Source organism: Folsomia candida, unplaced genomic scaffold (assembly GCF_002217175.1).
Source record: "Folsomia candida strain VU population unplaced genomic scaffold, ASM221717v1 Fcan01_Sc002, whole genome shotgun sequence".
Taxonomy (NCBI): domain Eukaryota; kingdom Metazoa; phylum Arthropoda; class Collembola; order Entomobryomorpha; family Isotomidae; genus Folsomia; species Folsomia candida.
In genome coordinates this window covers 6,888,271-6,910,821 of record NW_019091194.1, presented here as the reverse complement: position 1 = coordinate 6,910,821, position 22,551 = coordinate 6,888,271, and the positions used below count along the sequence as shown (strand labels likewise).

The 22,551-nt window shown below is 36.0% G+C and overlaps 5 protein-coding genes across 9 annotated transcripts; 3 read left to right on the top strand and 2 right to left on the bottom strand.

Moving 5' to 3' along the window:
• The first annotated feature begins 204 nt into the window (after positions 1-204).
• On the top strand, positions 205-4,295 carry LOC110845180. Of its 3 annotated transcripts, none has more exons than XR_004834033.1 (3): positions 205-2,895; positions 2,962-3,987; positions 4,071-4,295. XR_004834033.1 is itself a non-coding variant. In XM_035848035.1 (3 exons), the coding sequence occupies exons 1-3, from the start codon at positions 1,568-1,570 to the stop codon at positions 3,101-3,103; spliced, it is 414 nt and encodes a 137-aa protein (XP_035703928.1). In that variant the 5' UTR covers positions 223-1,567; the 3' UTR covers positions 3,104-3,135. The 3 variants fall into 3 exon arrangements, 2 of the variants coding, with proteins under 2 accessions (XP_035703928.1, XP_021947236.1); XM_035848035.1 differs by lacking the exon at positions 4,071-4,295 and having other exon boundaries at positions 223-1,594; positions 2,651-2,895; positions 2,962-3,135; XM_022091544.2 differs by lacking the exon at positions 4,071-4,295 and having other exon boundaries at positions 229-2,563; positions 2,651-2,895; positions 2,962-3,135.
• A 1,078-nt stretch (positions 4,296-5,373) lies between these two features.
• On the bottom strand, positions 5,374-6,472 carry LOC110844644 (putative gamma-glutamylcyclotransferase CG2811). 2 transcript variants are annotated; one of them, XM_022090894.2, is made up of 3 exons: positions 6,084-6,447; positions 5,755-6,002; positions 5,374-5,576 (listed from the first exon to the last, which is right to left on the bottom strand). In XM_022090894.2, exons 1-3 carry the CDS (start codon positions 6,261-6,263, stop codon positions 5,543-5,545), a joined length of 462 nt encoding a protein of 153 aa, XP_021946586.1. In that variant the 5' UTR covers positions 6,264-6,447; the 3' UTR covers positions 5,374-5,542. The 2 variants fall into 2 exon arrangements, with proteins under 2 accessions (XP_021946586.1, XP_021946585.1); XM_022090893.2 differs by lacking the exon at positions 5,374-5,576 and having other exon boundaries at positions 5,605-6,002; positions 6,084-6,472.
• Positions 6,473-6,480: 8 nt separating this feature from the next.
• Positions 6,481-7,942, top strand: LOC110844643. Of its 2 annotated transcripts, none has more exons than XM_022090891.2 (3): positions 6,481-6,636; positions 6,882-7,466; positions 7,538-7,942. In XM_022090891.2, the coding sequence occupies exons 2-3, from the start codon at positions 6,936-6,938 to the stop codon at positions 7,760-7,762; spliced, it is 756 nt and encodes a 251-aa protein (XP_021946583.1). In that variant the 5' UTR covers positions 6,481-6,636; positions 6,882-6,935; the 3' UTR covers positions 7,763-7,942. The 2 variants fall into 2 exon arrangements, with proteins under 2 accessions (XP_021946583.1, XP_021946584.1); XM_022090892.2 differs by having other exon boundaries at positions 6,483-6,636; positions 6,882-7,445.
• A 1,783-nt stretch (positions 7,943-9,725) lies between these two features.
• On the top strand, positions 9,726-17,859 carry LOC110844627 (SPARC-related modular calcium-binding protein 1). Its single transcript, XM_022090873.2, has 15 exons — positions 9,726-10,970; positions 13,440-13,569; positions 13,769-14,107; positions 14,209-14,307; positions 14,376-14,439; positions 14,524-14,621; positions 14,696-14,767; positions 14,846-14,994; positions 15,152-15,242; positions 15,329-15,439; positions 15,521-15,565; positions 15,666-15,714; positions 15,792-15,835; positions 17,201-17,241; positions 17,316-17,859. Exons 1-15 carry the CDS (start codon positions 10,806-10,808, stop codon positions 17,583-17,585), a joined length of 1,767 nt encoding a protein of 588 aa, XP_021946565.1. The 5' UTR covers positions 9,726-10,805; the 3' UTR covers positions 17,586-17,859.
• Positions 17,754-20,419, bottom strand: LOC110843310 (lipase). Its single transcript, XM_035848027.1, has 4 exons — positions 19,701-20,419; positions 18,552-18,643; positions 18,300-18,490; positions 17,754-18,199 (listed from the first exon to the last, which is right to left on the bottom strand). Exons 1-4 carry the CDS (start codon positions 20,241-20,243, stop codon positions 17,946-17,948), a joined length of 1,080 nt encoding a protein of 359 aa, XP_035703920.1. The 5' UTR covers positions 20,244-20,419; the 3' UTR covers positions 17,754-17,945.
• Positions 20,420-22,551: the final 2,132 nt, after the last annotated feature.

Below are 22,551 nucleotides of genomic sequence, written 5' to 3'. Positions count from 1 at the left end.
AAAAAATTGCTCAATTAGTTCAAGAGAGTCGTCCATAGCGTGTTATTTTTATAATGTGTGATATCATGTGTACAATGAACAATCAAAACATTGGCGTGAGCCCGTTGGCAACTTATTTTTATTCTTTGCATATATGTACGTCTGTACAGATATGCTGACCCTGAATCTATTGAAATTCACTCTGACTTGACCATTTTACGTGGATACTGCTTAGCAAATAAATGTCATTGATGACATTGTGTGGTACAAAACTGAGACAATTTATTTACAAGGGTTGTTGGCTGTTGTACACAACCATCCATTGACACCAGATCAAACAGATCAAAATCCTACAAGAAAACTAAGTGTGGCCATCGCTATCCATCAAAGTCAACTTTTGGAGTAACGAAACCAGAGTAAAATAATAAAAAAGGCCAGCTTAATTTATTTATCGTAAATACATACGCACGAATTTAATGTTGTGACATTCTCTATTTTACTTCCACTCCATTAATTCTTCAATTCCGGTTCATTAGACATTGAAGGAAGCTCCCATTATTGAACGTCGTACATACATATTTTGTCTTATAATAAAATATTATTCCAATCTCAGCCAAACTGCCCAACCCACGTAAAATAGGCGCATAAATGGAAATTTGACGTGCACTAAATCAACGTTCACTTGGTTAACCAGAATCACTTGATGTTAAATATTTGCATTGTAAAATAGTTTTGGTCATGCAGTGAATTATGAAAAGCAGGTGACAGTTTATATGCTATAATAATGTCATTATCACATTATGTATACGCATGTAAATGTATGACATGTACATGTTTATAAATGATACAAATTTCTTACTGACTGACCTTAGACTCGTTTTGGTTTTGCATGTATTCACAAAATTATTATTTTCATAAGAGACAAGCAAATTTAATTTTACATTAAGCATCATCCAAGTGTTTCATATTGCGTGCAGCCATTTCAGACAAAATTGAGATATTTCAAAAACTTGCATTAGCTGTACTTCTATTGACTGACTGAGCACTCAATCAATTCACAATTGCAACTGAAAACGATATGACCTGATGTGTCACACATTGACGTGAGCAGAATTTCTGTCATATCCACTTATTCTATAACATTTGTTTATTCTTAACAACTGCCAAAGCTGTCAAAAGTCAGGTCTAACAACATTTAAAGGTTAACAAGACTGAAGGTTACAGGTGGAGCATCATCAAAACTAAATTTTCTATTATCGATAGTTAAGGTAATTCGTAATTAAGTAAGCTAAAATTAGCGTTGTGTATTGATTTGCTTATTTGCAATTAAAAATCGTATATTTAATGTTAATACCATTCGGTAATATTGAGAAAAATAGTTGAAACGACAAATGTCCGAGTGAATCAAGCAAGGTGCTAAACAATTTAATTCGTCTCTAGCCAAGCACGTCAAACAAGACAAGAAATTTCAATTAGGCTTAAACAAAACACTTCCAAGTCAAACCGGATTAGCAATGGAGCGAATTAACGATTTTATTAAGAACATAAACGCATCTGAACAAATTGGCCGTCATCGCTGAATTCAATTATGTATCAGCAGGAGTGCTCTCGTTGGGTAGGTAATCTTTTCAATGGGTGTTGAGACATATAAATGCCAATTAACTTTATTAAAAAGCAATTAAATTAAGGACACGCTTGTAAATCGCTTGAATAATTACTCGATATACATGTGTAGACATAATAAATATATAGATGTGTGTAGCTGATGATCACATGTTACACAGAATGTAATGCAAATACTGTAAATTATGACCTTTAGCACAATGTTAAAACTTATGAAACCCTATTAATTGTTCAGAAGTAATGGAAATTGGAAACAATCGATGAACGCAATTGGCTCTTAAATGTACAAACGTAAGCTTTTGTGAGCAATAGTGCAACACTTACTTGTATATGTAGATATTTAATACTTCATTTTTAGCCCGAGTTAAGGTTTATGTACGTAAGTTATATGTCTGTCTGTCCTTCCGTCGGACAAACGGCTGAAGCGATTGAGTTCAAACATATGGGGTGAAAATACAGGTTAATTTCTAATATCAAAAGCGTCAAAATCAAACGTTGTGGGTCACATGGATTGGTGAGATGTGTATTATGCACTAAACATTTAAAAAATGGCCCATTTTTCTTTTGCTTACAATGTGGAAAAATCGAAAATTTTGCATGTTGGATATAGGGGTAATTTAATCGCAAAGCACTTCGAACACTGCATATAATGGCGTCATTTATTGGCGTCATTGATATACATAGGTAATTAATTTTAAAAATGCAGTGCAACAAAGGCATATAATAATTTAAAGTTTAATAGTTAAAATCTTTGCATAAACTAGCATCATGCATAGCACACTCATTTCTTTCGAATTTCAAACTTGTACCCTATCATTTGTATCTTAGCTCTTCTCGCAATAATTCCAATATGATGCATAGTTTCACGACATTGTGTTTCTTGGCTTATTTCATTGGTATTGTTATCGCTGCTGGAAATCATCATGGGAAAGGGGGAGGTATGAAGGATAAAGGTGCAAAGGTATAACATAATTCCAAAATTAACGTGAAGATGTAATATTTTCCATAGAACAAAAATGTAATATGATTCTTTGAAATTTAATTTCAGAAAGTTTTCCACAAGCACCATGAAAAGTTTAAGCCACACCCCAAACACGTCCAGGAGGATGCCGGGGAGCAGATCCCTGACGAAAAAATTACGCAATTGGTGGAAAAGAACGCTGTTCAAATTAAGGCTCGAGCTAACTTGGACACTGAAACAGACGAAGACAAGAAGGAATTAGAAACTGCCTCAGTAGATGCACTCGCCTACATCAAGTACTCGGACGCAGAAAAGGACATTTATCTTATCAAGTCTGTCTAACAATATTTACAAATTTACATGTACTTGTTATTAATTTTGTGTTTCATTATTTTCAGGGTGATAATAGGGAATCAGTTCATTGTACACATCAAGATTGGTGTAAAGAAGGGGAGCGAACAAGATGCTGCAGGCACCCTCATGACCGTTCTCCCGGATAAAGAAGAAACGGATAAACTCAACAAAGCAGAATTTAATTGAATAAAAAATTGTGTACTGCATATTACCATTAACAATCTGGTGCATTCTTCTTACAAAATTATCTTTAAAATACTTCCGTGACTAAAGACCTCACATTCATTATTCATTGATGAGAATACCTACGAACAATTGATCATAAAAATTAAATTCAAAAATGCATCATGTAACAAGTACATTAATCATTCTTCTGAATGTATTGACGTGTAAATCAATTAAGAAATTTTTGAAGTCAGGCATTATGTGTGTAGGTATAGCTACATACTGTATCATGTATTTATTTCACTATTAATTTATTTGATGTACATATATAAGTATACAATGATGTATTGTATACTTATGCATAGAATATTTGTTGAGATTACATATTTAGGTTAACTTTTACATATTTACAAATCACAAAAATACATTTCTCGTGCCTAGGATAAGTAAGATATGAAGTGGGTAGTGATTTTCATCGGGCTTGTTGCCGTGGTTTTGGTGAGCTCGGTACCCACCCCAAAAGGCATACATTTTTCTTTTTGGGGTCATCATAAAGATCCAAAGACAGCGTAATCGTCCAAAACAAGGCAATGTATGATTCATATCATATTTTATTAAGTGTAAATAAGCTTGACTCGCATTTTAAATCATACACAGAAAACCTTTGTAGAAGTAAACAAGAAATTCGAATTGAAGCCAGAAATCCATGTGCTGGAGAAACAGGGGGAAGAACCCCCGACCGAAGCTATCAAGCAGATGATGCAAAAACACGCGGACCAAATAAAAAATAGGGCTCAGCTTCCTGTAATTACGGACGAAGACAGAGCTGATTTAACGGCCGCACCCTTGGATTCTCTCGCATATATTCACTACCAAGATGGAGAGAATGAAATTTACCTCGTAAAGTACGTATGGATAATTGAGGACTAAAATATTATACAAATGGGTCAAATCAATCACTTTTATCCACATTTAATATTTTTCGCAGGGCAATTATCGGCAATCAGTATGTTGTTCATGTAAAACTTGCTACTAAGCGATTAACCGATGGTAGCGGTGGTTCATTTCATCCCGACGTTGCCAATTCAGTTGTCATGCTAGTACTCCCTGACAAGGAAGAGCTTGATAAGCTTAGTCGAGAAGAATTTGATAACGTACCGAAATCGGAATAAATAACTTTGAAGCCAAACACTTACATAATATGCGAGATCCGAGAGAATTATTTTTTATGTCGTCATTCATACAAAAAGTATTTATTTAGTTCATTGATGTACATATGACGATAAGAAATTAAATCAATTTAATGGCACAAATAACAAAAGTAGCATTAACTTCAAACACAATTCTCTCAATTATATAACAAAGACTGCTAGGTTCTTGCACGTTTAAAATGAAGTCTACAACGTTTCTCACAATTTTAGTTAGCGTTATCACAATTTGTGAAAATACCGCGATCGCACATCAAAAAAAGGTACGAGCACCTCCAGTGCATACTAGACCACCTCATCATGTTAGACATCCACACCACAAAAACCCCAAAGTACCCCCACTCCCACAGCCTCAGCCAAGTCCCATCATCCCAGGCCCAGCACCACCAGCACAACCGCCCCCTGCTCCAGTAAATCCGGTCAACCAACCTATTCTTCAGCAGCAACAACCAACAGTTAAAACTGATTCTGATGACACAAGTGAGGAAATCGGGGATGGAACGAACCCAAACTCCAAAGTAAATAAGCAATTAATATTATTAAACAAAAATGTTTATTAAGTGTTTAACTTTTAGAAAACTTTTCAACAAATCAACATAAAATTCGAATGGAAAACGGAACTTGTTCAAGAAAAACAAGGGGAAATTGCTCCTTCTGACGAAGTCAAGCAAATAGTGCAAAAGCACGCTTCTCAAATCAAGAACAGAGCACAGCTTCCTGTGATTACTGACGAAGACAGGGCGGATTTAAATGCTGCTTCGTGTGACGCACTTTCATATATTCATTTTTCGAATGGTGAAGACGAAATATATTTGATCAAGTAAGTTTTCATGAAAATTCATGAAAATATGCCTGACTATGATGAATTTAATTAAATATGTGTTGTACAGAGTGATTATCGGGAATCAATACATTGTGCATGTCAAAGTAGCTGCGAAACGTATCCAAGCTTCTGGAGGAACGTTTAAACCTGATGTTGAACAATCTGTGGTAATGCTGGTACTTCCGGACAAGGAAGAACAGGACAAGTTGAGCAAGGAAGAATTCGAAAACACTTCACCGGTGATAGAAGCTTGACGACAGTTTCATCAAAAAAATTTATTAAAACGTCTTGAATACAAATGCTAATTGAGTTATGAATATTATAAAGTTTAAAAATTTCTTCTGTTATTTGTAAATTATTCCTTGACAAAAATCATTTATCTGAATTTTAAAAGATTTGCGTCTCATGAAAGTGCATGGATGATTTTTATTAGATATCCTTCGCATCAGCCAGATCGTCTTCACTGAAATATGCAAATAAATAAAATTATGTCGATATTGCACATTCAGTTTTATTTCGTTTCGTAAGTTTTTGGCACAAATTATTTCAAAACGTAAATGTCATTGCATGTACATATGCATTGCTGCTATGCATAAACTTTAACTTCCGTTCTGTGGTCGTATTCTTTATCTCGTATGTACCTAGCTATGTAGGGAAGGTTGTGGGTCCCTTCAGACTGATAGCAGTCTAGATGAGGTCTTTCTAGGAGTGTAGGTTGAAAGTTGGACAAGAAATAGGCAACGGCCTGCACCACTCTTGAAGTCCCCTCATTGTCACAATGCAGGTCAATCTCCTCCTCTCTCCGCGTGTAAAGTTTTGGGTATTCCTCCAAAATGTCCAAATTGGCCAGCATCTTGTCATCAATTTCATAAACTTCTCCACGAATGTGCTATACGGATACGACATATATTAGTTGATATCAATTGGCATACAAATTAGCTTTGCGTATGCATAATATTTATATACATACCTTGCCCGTACGAGGACTATCCAAGAGAAATGGAATATTGTACTTGGATGCTATGACCAAGGGGTACAACTGCTTTGTTGTCCCTTCTCCAACAAATTTGGCGAAACCATGGGCTGGGTCGGTTAGCCAGTGATGATTTGGTTCGCCAAACTTTAGGGTCCCATATACAAAAACGAACATGATTTTCTGTATTTATATAATTATTGGAATGATAAGTTGTCACAAAAATTTACTAAAGTACTTATAACTACTAACTACAGCATTTATGATGCGCTATATCTACTAAAACATATGTAGAACTTATATGTACATGCATAATGTACAATGTACATAGCAGATATGTAACACATGCATCGAATGTACATACATACATATTATGCATTTCTACTGATCCAACTACCCGCTATGTAACAAAACCAGCTGAGATGGTCAATTGCAAATAATTGTTTAAATAAATATATACAGCTCTTTTTAAAGATTTTAAATTGTAGTAAAATATTCAGAAATACTACACTTATTTCACGAATCATTATATACATACGCTTCATTCCAGGTACACCAAATTCTTTATTTGTTCCACATTATGTACAATGTACATGAATCATGTAACATGATGTGTGCGTGTTCGGTGTTTATTATAATCATACCCCAGAAAAATATTTTTTTATCCTACCCTACTCATGTTGAGCTCAACACGAGTAGGGTAGGATAAAAAAATATTTGTCCGGGGTATGATTATAATACACTTTGCCGTTGCCGTTAGCCGTTCTACATTTTTATTACATTTGAATATTTCAGGGAAAGCGCATTGCCCATCATCATAAGCACATTCAGCCGACAGAATAAAATTAAATGATGTCCCCAGATCCTCCAAAAGGGGATCGTACGTCGTCTGAATCCGACAACTTGCCCCTCCCCGACGGTACATTTGTTGCCGTGTGGGATGACCAAGACGACATATTTGGGGATGATGGTGGTCCTTACGAACTTGACATCGGTAGCAGTGGGGACGAATCCGAGTTTTCCGATAGTGGGGACGAACAGCATGGTCAAATTCGTCGTCAGGACAACACAAGGCCATTGCAAAATGACCAACCCGAAAATGGAAATCTAGATGACGAAGACACGATACAAACAGGAGCACGAGGTCACTACCAACTTCTTATCCCCTTCCCTCCATCAACAACCGAGTTAGTCCTCCAGGAACAGGATGGCCCAAGAAACGAGGGCGATGATAATAATACCGCCCCTTCTGAAATGTATAACTTGAGCATAAGTTCATCTCTTACTAATGCGGATGATGACGAATCGCGTAATTTGGCTACACATTCCATTCCACCTTCTTCCCTTGCAGATGCAAATGTAAGATGGACTGAACCAAAAGTCAGTTGGATAAATATAATATAAATATTTTCTAAATAAACTATTAACGAATATGTATGTGTGAAATCCAGGATGAAATTCCGATTTCACGTCATCAACCTCAGCAGAAGAATGAAGCTCACCGGGATATCAATCTGACTGCGGAGAATGTACAAGTGATCAAATCCATTATGACGAATTTCTCGCTTCCCTCAGCAGCCGTTCCTGCGTGGGCGTCAGAACTAAGCGATGAAGTATTAAAACATAAATTATCCGAATGTATCAATGAGAAAGTAGGAAAATCTGATTCGGATTGAATTTGAATTATCAGTTTGCTAATATTACTTAAGTAATTTTGTGGTTTTGTAATAAATGATATCATGATGTCATGCAGTTTAATGTACTTGCTAGTTTGCAAAATGAGTCTAGTCCTGGCTAAATTTCCTTCGAGCAATTGAACTAAAGCTAAAAATAAACTTGCTGAGACATTATATGCATATTTTGTGCATTTCTTAGGTAATACTTAATTGCAATAGTTGCGATATACCATTTGGCATGCCGTTGAACTATAATATTGTTCTAATGAGTTTTAGTCTGCAAATTACTTACGAATTTGAACTTGGAGAAATTCTTCACCCGTTGCTTCATTATTATTATGACATTTCTGAGAAATGATGTAATTCCAGATGAATCTGCGAACTGCCAGCATTTTTGCCAGCACCTCGGCTCCGGCCCAATTCTTGTTTCATGGGTCAGCAGTTGAATTTTCGTGCATTCCTTGCATAAACCATTTTCTTGCATTTGGGACTTACATTCCATCACGCATCGTTTATTTCAATCTCATATATTTCAATTTACACCGCATTACGTACGTAGTCAATAAATTGAATCATACATGTCTACACAAAATTGACCGTGGAAATCCTTCCAATTTTACGGCATACATAATACATACATAATTCCTAATTTTTCTCATCCATTCTATTGATGTCGTTAGCTCGTTAAATTTGTTAAAAAATTGGTGGAAAACTTGTACCCGTCGCTTCGCCATTTGTAGATTTATTATGTATGCAAGCATTATTTAGACAGTGACAGTGCTAAAGTTCTGATTAAGTGTGGAGTCTGCCGGCCCGGCGTCGTCTGAATGCTATGATCTTCTCAAGTACATGTTGTTCGCTCATCACATGACGTAAACATGACATAACATTATTACTTTACATGCATTTCATTCATAACGAAATTCAACTTTTGGTAAATTTCATAGTCAAGAATTACTAAAAGTTATTATAGACATAAAAACGCACTTCTGGCAATTTTTCGGGGCCTTTTAAGATGATATTATTCACTGAAGGCCAGACTCGTAATAAGTGATTTACATATAATTTCGTAATTTATTCTTGGAATAAACCATTGCAACAAACGGATTTAACAAATTAGCGAAAGCCTTGTTGCAGGTTTTTAATCATATTGCTGAAGATAAATAATCAAGTATTTAGCATTTAGGATTGTGAGACCGTTCGGGGTAATTTATGACGAATATTTCATGACATTAGCTATGTTCCTATAAATTAATGATCTTGTTTCGAAATATCATAAAATGATACCCTATACGCGACCATCACACTGAATTTTAGTTTCAGATGAGAAGTTTAAGAGGTTTCTATGACATTTAATAAATTTTTCATCGACCAACCAGATTATTGTTCATGCCCACTTCTTTGGTTTCGAATTTGTAAAATTTATGGGAAAATGTAAAATTTCAAGTCGATTGAGAGCTATGCACCCACGGACGACGGACAGACAGAAATCCTGACAAGTCTATAAGGCCATCTTAAAAATGATGCTTTATGCGTTTGAATTGGGGTTTGTTTAAATATTTATAAATTTAATTTATTAACTGTACCTACATATAAGATTTGTATGCCGGTGAAAAATACACACGAAGGCTCATGCCCATATATTGTATTTTGCAGGTGAAGAGGTGTCGGACGCCAACCATTTACCCAGAATTTTAACATACACACATGTACATAGACACATCCAATCGGAAAACAATGCTTCGTAAGTATTTGGCGACGACTGTTGTGTTTTGTTATGTGCTGCAGCTTTATTGTAATATTCAATCCTATAACATTAAAGTAAACAGACGCACACACATTTGCATGTTGAATGATATGAAAAAGTTTGATAAGTTATCAATAATGAGGAGTGAAATCCCCTGAACAACGAGAGCTACTTAAGTAGCATGTTCATCAGTTAGTGAAATTGCTTCCACGTACATATTTGGCATGCAATTGAGTAGAATTCATTAATTTTTGAACTTTTCGTTACATTAGGCAACTTACACACAAAGATTTTGTACATATTTTAGAAGCTCGAAATCACAGAAAGTTGGCAAATGAATAAGTAGACTGGAATTCATTATTGGTGGAAAGCAATTATCTGCCAAATCTCCCGACAAAAATTAAGGGAAAAGGCGGATGTAAGGATGGGTAAATCCGTTGTAAAGTTGGCATTGTGCTTTTACAAGAAAGGTTGTGAAGTTGAGACGGCGACTCATCTTATCCAGCTCAAGACTTGAACAGACTCCTCATTTTCGTCTGCACTACTCGTTCATTTTTGGGTGATGCATGACTGACTAGAACTATGTAACTCCCCACAATAGCCATAATAATGCAGCACTTTTCTTTCTTAATAATGCAAGTTATTGAAGAATACCGAAGAAGACTTTGTCAGTTCGGATGGTTTGGTTATTCAAAGCCCATCGAATGTTGCTGTTTGTGAATGTAACTCTGCTAAATGTGAGGTTTTAGCTTGTTCTCACTGCACTGTACATACGAATGTAAGCAAGTAAGTACCTATAACTGAGGTGAGGGTGAAGTTCACTCGAGTTTCAGTCCAGTCCACATCAACTCTCGACAGAAGAGAGAAGAAACCATTCAAGAAGACACAAGTCGTTTAAGAGTTGAATGAGAAACAGACTGGATTTATTACCAAGTGAGATTGAATCGTGTATTTGCATTTAAGACCTCCTTAAAACGAAGGATATGCAAACGAGTTAGAAAAAAACAAGAAACTCTTCCGGGTGAATGTGAGTTAGTTTTTAATACGACAACGCAAACAACAATCAGGACATGAGACTATCCGACTAAACATTTAGTGACAAGTTTGACGAGTTGCGTTGGGAGAAAAAATGTGAGATTTTGTAAGATACAAAACAAAAACTCCGAACAACGGTGTGCGTACGGATGTGAAATATTTAAAGTAATTAATATTCTTGTTTCGTGGGGACGATGCATTGGGACAAGTGCTGGACAAGTTGGACTTGTCATTAGATTTTAAATCGAAAAAGTGGGGTCGATGATGACCGTTGTTGCTTCCCCGTCCTCCTCCTCCATCCACGTGCTAGTCATTTTCTGCTATTCTTTCCTTCTTGTCACTGGTCTGCTTCATCCGGTCGGTTGTTCTAACCCGGTGAGACATCAGCGGCATCGGAATAACCACACCCATCAATCCGAGGAAATGGTGAGTTGTGGTGTTATTTACTGAATATTTACCAATATTATGCTGTGTTCTCTCCACTCTATAATATTTGTCAAGGGTTGCTTTCAGTCACGTTGACCTCAAACAAGAATTGTTTCGAGTTGCATATGCAAGCTCATTTTGGGAAGTGTCATTTCATGTTATCCTTTTGTGCTCGCATTTAAAATAATATTAATAGACATCAATAAAACACGGACGACGAATAAGCCCTTAGAGTTCTCTCAGCTATTCATTGTTACAAAAGGCAGCCAGAGTGTTTCCTCTTCGTTTCGGTTGCTTCTTTCTTTTGATTGTTGTTGTGGAGCCACTCTGGCTGGGATGACCGCTTCAATATGCACGTCAAGTCAGGAGGGTTTCCCTTTCCTCCTGCATATTAAGTACAAACGCATAACAATATATACTCCCATGTCTATACGAGACCAATTACAGACGAACTTTAAGTAGCATACGTACATATGCATAAGTAAATTCTCAGGTGCATGAATTGATCGCTGGAGAGAAATATTTACATGGGATAATTAAAACAGAGTGGAGGAGTTAAATTATTTAATGATATCTGCTCAATTTTATTTTAAAATGAACTGCATTAATACAGTTTATTCAAGCAACCTAAATAATACGAAAGAACTGTAAGTTTTTGACTTGTATAAAATTGATGAAAGCACTCGAGTGTAGTTTTCAAAGGTTCCTGAATGTCTGGCCATCTCCTGCCATACATATAAACACATATACGTACATATACCGGTAGGTATAGGATATTATTTAAGCTGTAAACCCGTAAATTGTGGATTGAAGGCCAAGGGTCATATTAGTTATCGAGGGGATATAATAAAATAATGTATATCTGAGAAAGGAGGGTCTCTCGGTTTTACTGTCTCTTCTTAACTACCTGCTGCTGCTGCTGCTGTTATGCTATTGCTTACTAGTGGACTTGAAGGGTCGTCCCTGGTGTGGATTGGATTTTCTTCCAACAACGTGGAATGTGGGACACCTGTGTTCCCTCGGGCTTAATTGCATCTCATCTTTTCCATCCATCTCTGAAAAAAAGTTCATCAAATGCAACATCTTTTGCGGGTGTTTTCGTGCAGCGAGTAGAAATATTATTGGAATGAACATAATTTGCTATGAGATCATTTTCATTAAAAAGCGTGAAGAAAGAGGATGACTAGATTTTATGTATATCTGTCTGGGTCTACATTTTTAAGAGTTTTAATAATGCATACACGTCTCTTTTACGTAATTAACGATCTATTGAGTGGGTTCTCAACGGTTGACGGTGTTGCGTTCTTCTTGAATGATCGTAGGCAGATCCGGTATCTCCACCACCCACCCAATAATAACCCTTCGTTCATTGTGACGTTGACTAACCATATGTATTTTCCAATCAGAATTGAATAGGAGTAATTCAAATTACAGTATGTTGATCTATATTCACCAACAGCATCACCTATACGTATGAACATATACCACCTCCTCTGCAATTGTCGCACACCAGCATAACTCCATTTGAAAAGTGGTCGAGAACTAATTGACACTTGTTGAGCAAATCTCCTAAAATGACACTCTAGCCGGTTACATTAACAAGGCGTTGGTTTCAGGTGATGCACTCAAGTTTAGACCGGACCAATTTTTATTTGTGCATAGTTAAAATTAAGCAGACCTATGTATATTCTTCGCATGTATTCCAGAATACGAAAGATTATCCCACTATTTAGAATTTTTCTCTCAGAAAATGATTAAAAACTTAACAAATTGAGAGTCAGATATTTTATTCCTCTGACTGACCATCTTAAAAACTGTGTTTTATAATTCATGGAAAAATCTCAAAACGGTGAAATTTTTGAAACCTCAGCTTTTATCTGCAATTTTTCAGAGAATTTCACCAATGCCTAAAACTTTGGTATTCTGGACAAATAAAAAATATTTTTCTTTATCGCAAACAAAATCTGAGTGCATCACGTGACACCATCTCATTTACGGATTTGAGTTAGGGTTGATTGGTTGCCAGTTTACTAATCGTAAGTAAGCAATAAGGATAGCGTGAGTTCGATATTTTACTAGTTTTCTTAAGCAATTGCATATGATAAATATTAGCTTGGTCAAAAGGATTACAATTGGATAGACATTTTCCCAATTTAAGAACTTGTAAAAAATCCAGACCTCACAAGTATGGACATTACATTATTGCTAATTATTTTTTAACCATCTCTTATGATGCGATGCGATCCATGATTCATCCCATGCTTAAGAAAGCACCACTCTAAAAACTATCTATTCAATTTCTTGACATGTTTTATTTTATTACCTCGATCATAATGAACCAGACCAGACTCTAGACCAGGCAGGCACCTTTGTTTGCTGTAATATTCATCTCTCTCCTCACCAGATTGTAAAGATATGCAGCACACAGTGAAACCCGTGGTAAAACCCTTCTTTCTTTTGTAATTGCAGCAGCAACAACATGAACCAATGTCAATGTCAACGAGTGGGTGTAGCCATAATACCAGTGGTGAAGTAGACTGCGCGTCGCCATCAAAACCGAACCCATCACCGTCTGCTGGTGGCAGAACCAGCCGACAAGGTGTGTATATATCACGTACAATTGTACACTACAGATATATGTACATGAATATACGATGATGCAGATACCCATGATTTGTACTGCCTTCTATACTTACATTCTAGTGTATACACTCATATGTACATAAATATTTACATGAAGCTAATAAAATTATGCTATGCAACCAACCATGTTTTTAAAATTCCTAATTTATTGCTAGTTGGAGACCAAATTGGGACAGGAGGTAAAGTTCGCAACAATTCGCGCGGAAAATGTTTCGAAGAACGCGACGAACGCCAACGTTTGGCAATTGCAGCGAAACGGGGATCCTCCGAGTACATCCCGACGTGTCGCGGGGACGGATCTTATGCAACCGTCCAGTGTCACCTTCACACCAAGTCGTGCTGGTGTGTAAGTCGAGGTGGGAGGCCTGTTCCTGGGTCATCCGTCCTCCTGTCAAACCCCCACGATAACAAGAGACCCAACTGTGCCAAGTATTTAAGACAAGGAAAATCCACTACAAAAAGGAGATCGTCACACGGAAAGAAAAATCCAAAATGTGAGAAATACGTGCATCAAATATGGTCATTCGCTACATATATGAAAAGTCTTTGGTCTAAAAACTTGAAAATTGTAACAAAAGATAAAACTATATTACAGCCTGCAATTATGCCGACCGGTCCCGTTTTAATGCAGCTTTAACCAGAACATTTAAATCAGAGTATAATAGATACAAATCGGCAACATTGTCATATTTTGGTAAGCACATTGAAAAATAGTAACGCTACAAAGTTGTACATCGCTCTGAACTTTCTGATTTTTGTCAGAATCGGATGGAGCCAGCGATGAAATCGTTCTGGCTTGGAAATTTGACACCCTTGATCGAAACAGGTAAGCTAAGTATTTATAATTCGGCTAGTATCCAGGAAATAAATTGTAAATCCATTAGCTTATAAAGAACTTATTCATTTTCAGGGACGGAATTCTTCATAAAAATGAAACACTCATTTTAAAACATTTGGTTAAACAGCAAATTCAGCCGAGATCTTGCTCCAAAAACTTTATTTCGTTTTGTAAGGTTACATCTTTTTTATGCAGCCATTTTTTTAGAATATGTTTGATTTTGTGATTTATATAAACTTATTAGGTGCCAAAGGGGATCAGAAAATTGTTAAGCGAGAGTGGCTCGAGTGCTTACGACTTCCCTCCGTAGACAACAGTGCGTACATATTTTAAAAAATACTCCACACATAACTGCATATTTATCTTAAATCTTTTGTACCCTTCGTTTTATCAGGATCCTCCCCTGGAGGAGGTACCAACCCTTTGGAAATTTTGAGACCTGGTGGTAACAGAAGTGGTGGGGACTATCCTTTCAACCCATTGCGACCTGGTGGTGGTATTATCGAAACACACGAAACCTCTAATTGTTGGACGGACAGACAGGTCGGTTGAAATGCATAACCCCACATTCTTTAGGCTTAGCCTTCATAACGTTATGACACGAATGACATGAACACTGACACAGAATAAATCAGTGTCAGTGATGACTTATTCTGCAAACAAAATATCATAATAATACTTTTTACTTTTACTTTCATAGTCAGCTCTAGCAAGCCAGATTCGAAATGAATCCGTCATCATTCCAGAATGTACTGTGGGTGGGCTTTACCATAAAGTGCAATGTGCGCAAGGTTTGGCAATAATAAATTAAATTAAACAAAATTACAAAATGGCCATGCCAATATATTGATCTGACATATACACTGTTAACCAACAGGTAAAACATACTGCTGGTGTGTAGAAGAGGAAGGAGGTATCCAAATTCCAAATACGTTGGTCGTAAACTCTGTACCCGACTGTAGTAAAAGATATTCTAAACCAATGACAGGTGTGACAAAATCTATGTATAAATTGTTTATGAAAATTATAGTTTCTATATAAGAAACCTTTGGTTTTATGTATGACGCAGGTTGCTCCGGCCAAAAGAAACAAAAGTTTTTATCCGATCTCTTAGGTAAATATTTATTGCTACTTGTAATGAACAAGAGTTTAGTCCGCAACTCTTCAATTTAAGTCTTAAAATTTTAATGGTTAATATAAGTTATTTTTTCTAGACTCGTTAATGAAAAGAATGACCTCTGCAATTAATGAAGGGCGCTTCAGGTATGTAAATAATTTTCATATATGGTCAGTGAAGCTTATGCGAAATAAACATTTACGTATGAAACATTTTCTAAAAGAATCCCTGGAACAAATCGCCACATGTCGATACAGGAACAATCAGGTACATATTATCAATCATTATCATTACCAATCTACAAATACGTATTTACATGAATAGCACGTTGTTGTCCCCAAGCCAAACCCAAAAGTACTTATATTATGTATGTATACAGTTTTCAAAGTATATTAGTAGGATTTATTTCTTTTAAGATCTCACAAGGGAACCTTAAGTACTGTCACATCTCGATTTCCTTTCGGATGGTCTTAATTGATAGATAATTGAGTGTAACTAAAACTTTGTCGTAGCACATACGGTGCAAAATCACGTTTTTGTGAAATATTTGGCGAAAGTTGCACCAAAACGTGCAATTTTTCCAATGCTTTTAACATAGATGACAGTCTTCGGAATAATGAAATGAAGCTCATAAATTCCCTGTCCGGAATTTCATGCTGATCACAAATATGCAAACAAATCATACAAGCATTGACCAATTTTTTTAAATTGCGAAATTCGGCGAAATTTTCTAAATTTAAATTTCGCCGTTTTTTGAAATTTTAATAAAATTTAAGCGTTAAACTTCTTTTATTTAAGTATTGAAAACAAATTTTCCAAAAATATTATTTTTATTGCAACAAAATGGGCGAAAAATTAAAACTCGCAACTTTTCATGAAAAAAGATATAATGACCAATGCTATATAGTCTACTTTGTGTATTTTTCAAAATTGTTGGATATATTTGTTTTTGCAAGTTGCAAAAAATTTTGTTAATGTATATCGTCAGCTCTTAGCATATGCAACAAAATAACTTTTCCACACCTCGTTCGAGATTTTAAGCTTTTAGGAAACTGGAAAAAATGTCATCTGGGAGGGACCCTATGGGGTCCCATGGCATGCATATAGGCCAATATATATGGCATATATAGGACGTCCTATATATGCCATACTCAATTATCTATCAATTAAGACCATCCGAAAGGAAATCGAGATGTGACAGTACTTAAGGTTCCCTTGTCAGATGACAATGCGTTTCGTTATAAATATTTAAATAGGAGACGAACGAATATTTATTTGTATGTATTATCTTTGTGATATATTTGGAATTTTGATGCTAATCATGCCGATGGTATTTTTTGTCGACATAAAATTGTACAGCTACCTCTGGAGTAGATTAGAAAACTATAACCACTTTATAAATTGTTTATGTGTTAGTCGGGAGGAACGTTCAGAAATTACGAGTATCTAATATAATATTGAGGAGAGACCGAAAGTCGACCTCTCTCCCATTGTTTTTAACATGTGGTGTAAATTGAGGCATACAAAAAGTCGCAGCCATACTCTTCTTATTCAGTTTGCATTACTCAATTTCTAAGTGAATCACAACACCTCCAAAACTATCTAAATTAAAATTTTGCTTTTATATTATAGTACGCTGGTACTTTTCGCAGTTGGATGACAATTCGGATGGGGTATAAAATACTTTACTCAAGAGACTCTATAGTAAATAAAGTTTACTAATAAGGACAAATTTCTTAACTTTCAGATTTTAGATCGTTCTGAATGGAAATTCTTCCGAACGGAAGTGTCCAAAGACAAACGCCTCAAAAGATGTGGTAAGAAACTTCCACGCCATTGTGATGCTAATGGTGATCGACGGTTGAGTGAGTCCGAGTGGGTGGACTGCTTGGGAGTTGAGCTCTTTACGACGAGAACGCCCAATTCGCCAGACACACACACCCGTCGACCAGTTCACCGTTCGAATGGAAGGCGCAATGGGAAGAACCCTTTCACAAATATTTTAAAACAAAGATGAGAGCAATTATTCTTCATCAACAAGTATTGCATAAACTGGTTTAGTTTTAATGTGCAGATTTTAATAGTTTTATGCAGTTAATAAATGTATATGTATGTATAGTTTGTATAATTTAATCCTATATTATATTTAAAAGAACCTTAACTAAATATATTTTATTTTTAACTTTTTAATTTTGTAACGATTTAATGTAACCGATGGAACTGAAACTATTTAACAAGTAATACATATTAATACATATTCAACTACAGAATAAACTCTAAATGAAACTTCATCTCGAAATTCTGAAAATCATAACCAATTTCCAAATTGGAAGTAGTGCTCAAATTCAAAATTATTATGCCAACCATCGTTTTTATCTTATCCAGTCGACAAGGGGACAACAAATTGTGAAAGTAATTGAATCGGGTCTTTCAACCCACAGCTCAAATAGGCAACATCCCAATATTGGAGATGATCAAGTGGGTTGTACAGAGGCCCCAAGGAATTGCTGCAGGTTGAGTCTTCATAAACTTTCTTGGAACAAGACTTTTCTCCAGTGATGGGCTTTATCCAATGTTCTGTTCCGTGATGAACATAGCCCTGAAGGGCCGTGGCCAAATGACAAATTGGATCTAGATTTATACGTGTATGCGTTTTTAAAGTGTGAAACATTGGTTCCTTCGACTTATAATTAAAAAGTATGAAATGTTTTGCCGGAATGCCGTTTTATACCCGCTTTATTCACAATCCTCGTTATTTGCACTTTCTTCTGGCTATTAAAGTAGTCTGCGTACGCTTTATTCCCAACGCGTGGCTCCCCATATCCAAAGTAGGCGTAGGAAGTAGGGGTTGGAAAATTGGAAGGGAGGTTAATTTTTTGTTGTAACATGTACAAGGCGATTGACGCTATTGCGGCTCCGAGACTAAATAAGGGAATAGCTAAGTACATTAATATATTTTGGTAATATTTCACTACGGGCTCACCTGTGACCTGACAATATGACACTGTAACCTTTATTCTTCTTTAATAATGCCCCCAACACCTTCACGATTTGTGGATACAACGACTTTGTGGCCTATGTAAAAGCAATTTTTATCATTTTCTGCCTTATGTTCCACACATCAAGTCCATCGAACATCATCCAAAATACTCCCACTTTGTTTTCTAAAGGTTTTACATATTTATTCTCATTAGCTTTTTAAATTAAAGTGACGTCCCAAGTGCTCCGATTTGAATCTGGTGACTCTGACCGCGATTCAAATTCTGAACACGACATTAACCAAAGGAAAAAAATGAAAATCGGTGAGTGGGAGGTGCTCCAAGAGTAAATTTGAAGCCAAGAAGTATTTAGAGGAGCAAAAAGAAGAAATCTAATAATCTAATCTAATAACTAATAACAAATCTAATAATAAATATCTTCTTCAGAAAGAGAACAAATTTTTAAATATGTTTGTCGAGTGGCAAAAGTATGTAGCTCGAAATCAAGGATTGTTCTCCCAAAGGATTAAGTGAAAGCATCATTCGAAAAGACAATGTCATGATAATTAGCTAATATTATCCAGTATTCAATGATATACAAATGGCGATCAGAGATGGTTTTCACAAATGCATGCCTGAATTACCAGACGGTTTATGGGTGGGGAGATTTCTAATGCTTTTTATGTGAAAGCCCATGTCTCATACCATAGGTGAACATATGTATCTGGCTTCCAGTTTTGTGCACTCTGGCAAATGATATAGGGTCAAAATTAGAAAGGTGTCATTTTTTAATTTTCCGTTCTTATAACAAAATGGCGTCTAACAAAAGATTTTTTTCCGGAGGCCCTAGTGCAGAAATCGTCTTTGCGAATATTATCAAGGGGCTTAGCATGCTTTTCACTATATAAAACCACTTTTGTCTCATGCTCATCTTTTAATTCCGTTTTGTAGTCGAATTTCATACTTGTCCGAATGGAAGGCGCTCGGTTAATTATATGAAATAAAGGGAGTTTTTTTATAAAACAATTTAGGAGTTACTTATGGATTTATATGAGACCTCAAAAATAACATTAGGAGACGTTTTGCATGTTGGCAACTTGTATATTACTTATGAGACATTTTACCATTTTTTAGGAGACGCGTTAATTGCATACCGTTAAGAATCCTTTGTGAACTTTTATGTCTGACGATGATCCACCGGATAAAGCCGACTTAATTTTATTCTTGAGTTTTTTCTTTTTCTCTGAAGATTTTTTTGCACCACTCCCACTACCAAGGCTCACCTGAGTTAGAACAAGATCTTCTAGTACATTTGCAACATTGAATGTTCCACGAATTGTTACAACAATTTCCTTTTTCGCCTTGTTCACAGTTATAATTCCGAAAGTATTAGTTTTGGGGTTAGAAAAGTTGGCGGCATATTCATAACCAAGACCCTTGGCTTTCTTGCAATAAGGACATGACCATTTCGACAAATCGAAACAGTAAGATGCTCCGGTTAGCCAGACAAGGTTTTTTGCCTTGGTGACGTCTGGGCCAGCGGAGGAAATCGTAGTTTTTTGCGACGTGGTGTTTGACACATCGAAGATATCAATCTTTGATTTTAGCGTGTTAAGGAGTTGGGCGTGTGCTGCGTTTAGAAATAGGACTTGTATTATAGCCAGAAGTAAGATGGAAATTTTCAAAAAATTATCCATGATAGAAGTTGATATGTGTAAAAGTTTTTCGTTTTCAAACCATGACCAGACTAACAACTTTCATCAAAATGTGAACTTTTAGTGTCTGTAGGAACTTAGGTGTAAATCGTTTTGTTAAATATATAACGTCTATGATTATACAATGACATATGTCGGATGACCACCCGGTGCTTCTGTAAAACGCAACAACTTAACGATAAGATCATTAGACAATTATCATGAAAACTTCATACTTAACAATTTAATATTTTCTTATCATTAGTGCAATGCATACAAAGGATGTATGAAGGGGGCGGCCACGTGCCCCTATTCTGAAAATTATATGACGTTCAAGCGTTTTTTGCCGTGTACCACGCCATCCACATAGACAAAAGGACAATGAAACTAGGTAGATTTTGTACAATAATGAAATGACACTATCTGAACTCAATTCATGCATACAATACGATTGACAACATGCAGATCAGATACATAGATCGAATCACGCCATTAATCGATTCAACAATTTGAACAATAATAATTCTTATGTGGTGGTCCTCAGGTCATTCCAGATTTATGAGAAAGTCAATGAATTTCGTTAATCTGCATAATCCCTGCATCCACAGTTTTTTTTTAATTTGTAGCGTCTAAAAATAGTAATGTAACAAATAGAGCATGCATAAATAGGCATGCACAAGTGACAACTGACAAGTGCTAATAAATGTTTATATGCATGACTGCATCTGCTTTCTCCACACAAAATTACATGTTCAGACTATACGCCCGGGGATGGCTAAAGTTTATCGTTTCATCCAATAGTCACAACTAACTTGGTGTGGTCATGCGACAAGTAAATGTCCAATGCATGTTTTAATTGTTAGATGCATGAATTGATAATGCAGAGGCAGACGACACTGTTTTTTGTAAACTTACAATCGAAACTTTTTTATTTCTGCATTTTGGACATGTATTTTTTTTAAATAATAATAATATGAATAATAATAATATGTAATAATAATAATAGTAATAATAATAGTAGTATATAATAATAGTAATAATAGTAATAATAGTAATAATAATATGTACATAATATATAATTATAAAAAATTTAGGTCCTATTAAATACATAGGCTATACGTATGAAAGAATCATTTAACCTTTATCATTAGTATTTAAAAACGTATTCTCAAATGTAAATTAGCAAAACTATAGCCCGTATTTACATATTTATCAGACCTTAAAAATCGATATAAAAAATTAAATGCAGTTTTACTGCTAGCGTAATGCACAAAAAGCTTTCATACTCGTGATTAATGACGACATATTTATACATATGCGTTAAAAATATATGCATATTTTCTCCTTTATTTCTTGTGGCCGAAAGGTAGAACAAACTGGGTAAGCAGAGCAATTGGGTGTTCTTGGGCGCAAATCAAGAAGTCAACGTCCCACCCTACCAGCACAACCTGTGCGGTTCCGGTACATGTTGCCAGTGCCGATTTTGTGCCGATGTGCCCCATTTCTCGGTACCGATTGTGTAACGATTTCGTGCTGGCACAGGGAAATCGGTACCTTACCGGCACAGTTTTGGTACAGGTGGAACCGTACATATGTACCGATACCATTTTTGTACAGTTTTGCCGGAACAGTCCCGGTACCCAAAATTTGTAGCTAAACTGTGCCGGCAAGGTACCGATTTCCCTGTACCAGCACGAAATCGTTACACAATCGGTACCGAGAAATGGGGCACATCGGTACAAAATCTGCACTGGCAATGTGCTAGTAGGGCAGTATGTCAAATGATCTTGTACATTATACGCCAATCCTAAGGAATTACTGCATTTGGGGTCTTCGTATACGTTTTTCGCACAACACATTTCTCCTTTATTTGGCTTGATCCAATGTTCTGTCCCGTGGTGAAAATAACCAAAAATCACTGAAGGAACATGTGGAACCACATCTGCATTTAGAAAATTGTTTACTGAATTGTCAATACATTTACTTGCATGTGCTTACAGCCTCTTAAGTTAGTTCTACATATTAGTAAACACACAATGGGCGTACTCACGTCAACTTCGTATGTCTCGCATAGACGCATATCTCGCAAATTGAGCATAGCAGCATAACTTGTGAAGTTTTGCAAAATTTACGAGATTTATCAAAATTTTGCCTGGGAAACCATGGGAGTTTTTCGCAAATTTACTCAGCAATTTGGCATGTATGGAAACGACATCAAACTAGGTATTTTTGGTAGATTTGCAAGATATGCGAAATTTGCGAAGTCAGATTTTGCGAATCCCCTCACAAACATTTTGATCTTCGCAAGTTT

Excerpts from the sequence above, each read along its gene's own strand:
- LOC110845180 (XM_022091544.2), top strand. The coding sequence starts at position 2,453 with ATGATGCATAGTTTCACGACATTGTGTTTCTTGGCTTATTTCATTGGT. Across the intron at positions 2,564-2,650 it reads TGAAGGATAAAGGTGCAAAG|AAAGTTTTCCACAAGCACCA; the intron begins GTATAACATAAT and ends ATTTAATTTCAG. Across the intron at positions 2,896-2,961 it reads AAGGACATTTATCTTATCAA|GGTGATAATAGGGAATCAGT; the intron begins GTCTGTCTAACA and ends CATTATTTTCAG.
- LOC110844644 (XM_022090893.2), bottom strand. The coding sequence starts at position 6,263 with ATGTTCGTTTTTGTATATGGGACCCTAAAGTTTGGCGAACCAAATCAT. Across the intron at positions 6,003-6,083 it reads ATAGTCCTCGTACGGGCAAG|CACATTCGTGGAGAAGTTTA; the intron begins GTATGTATATAA and ends GTATCCGTATAG.
- LOC110844643 (XM_022090891.2), top strand. The coding sequence starts at position 6,936 with ATGATGTCCCCAGATCCTCCAAAAGGGGATCGTACGTCGTCTGAATCC. Across the intron at positions 7,467-7,537 it reads TAAGATGGACTGAACCAAAA|GATGAAATTCCGATTTCACG; the intron begins GTCAGTTGGATA and ends TGTGAAATCCAG.
- LOC110844627 (XM_022090873.2), top strand. The coding sequence starts at position 10,806 with ATGATGACCGTTGTTGCTTCCCCGTCCTCCTCCTCCATCCACGTGCTA. Across the intron at positions 14,440-14,523 it reads GACACCCTTGATCGAAACAG|GGACGGAATTCTTCATAAAA; the intron begins GTAAGCTAAGTA and ends ATTCATTTTCAG. Across the intron at positions 14,768-14,845 it reads ACTTCCCTCCGTAGACAACA|GATCCTCCCCTGGAGGAGGT; the intron begins GTGCGTACATAT and ends TCGTTTTATCAG.
- LOC110843310 (XM_035848027.1), bottom strand. The coding sequence starts at position 20,243 with ATGGATAATTTTTTGAAAATTTCCATCTTACTTCTGGCTATAATACAA. Across the intron at positions 18,491-18,551 it reads GTCATATTGTCAGGTCACAG|TCTCGGAGCCGCAATAGCGT; the intron begins GTGAGCCCGTAG and ends TCCCTTATTTAG. Across the intron at positions 18,200-18,299 it reads GAGGATTGTGAATAAAGCGG|ATCCAATTTGTCATTTGGCC; the intron begins GTATAAAACGGC and ends GTATAAATCTAG.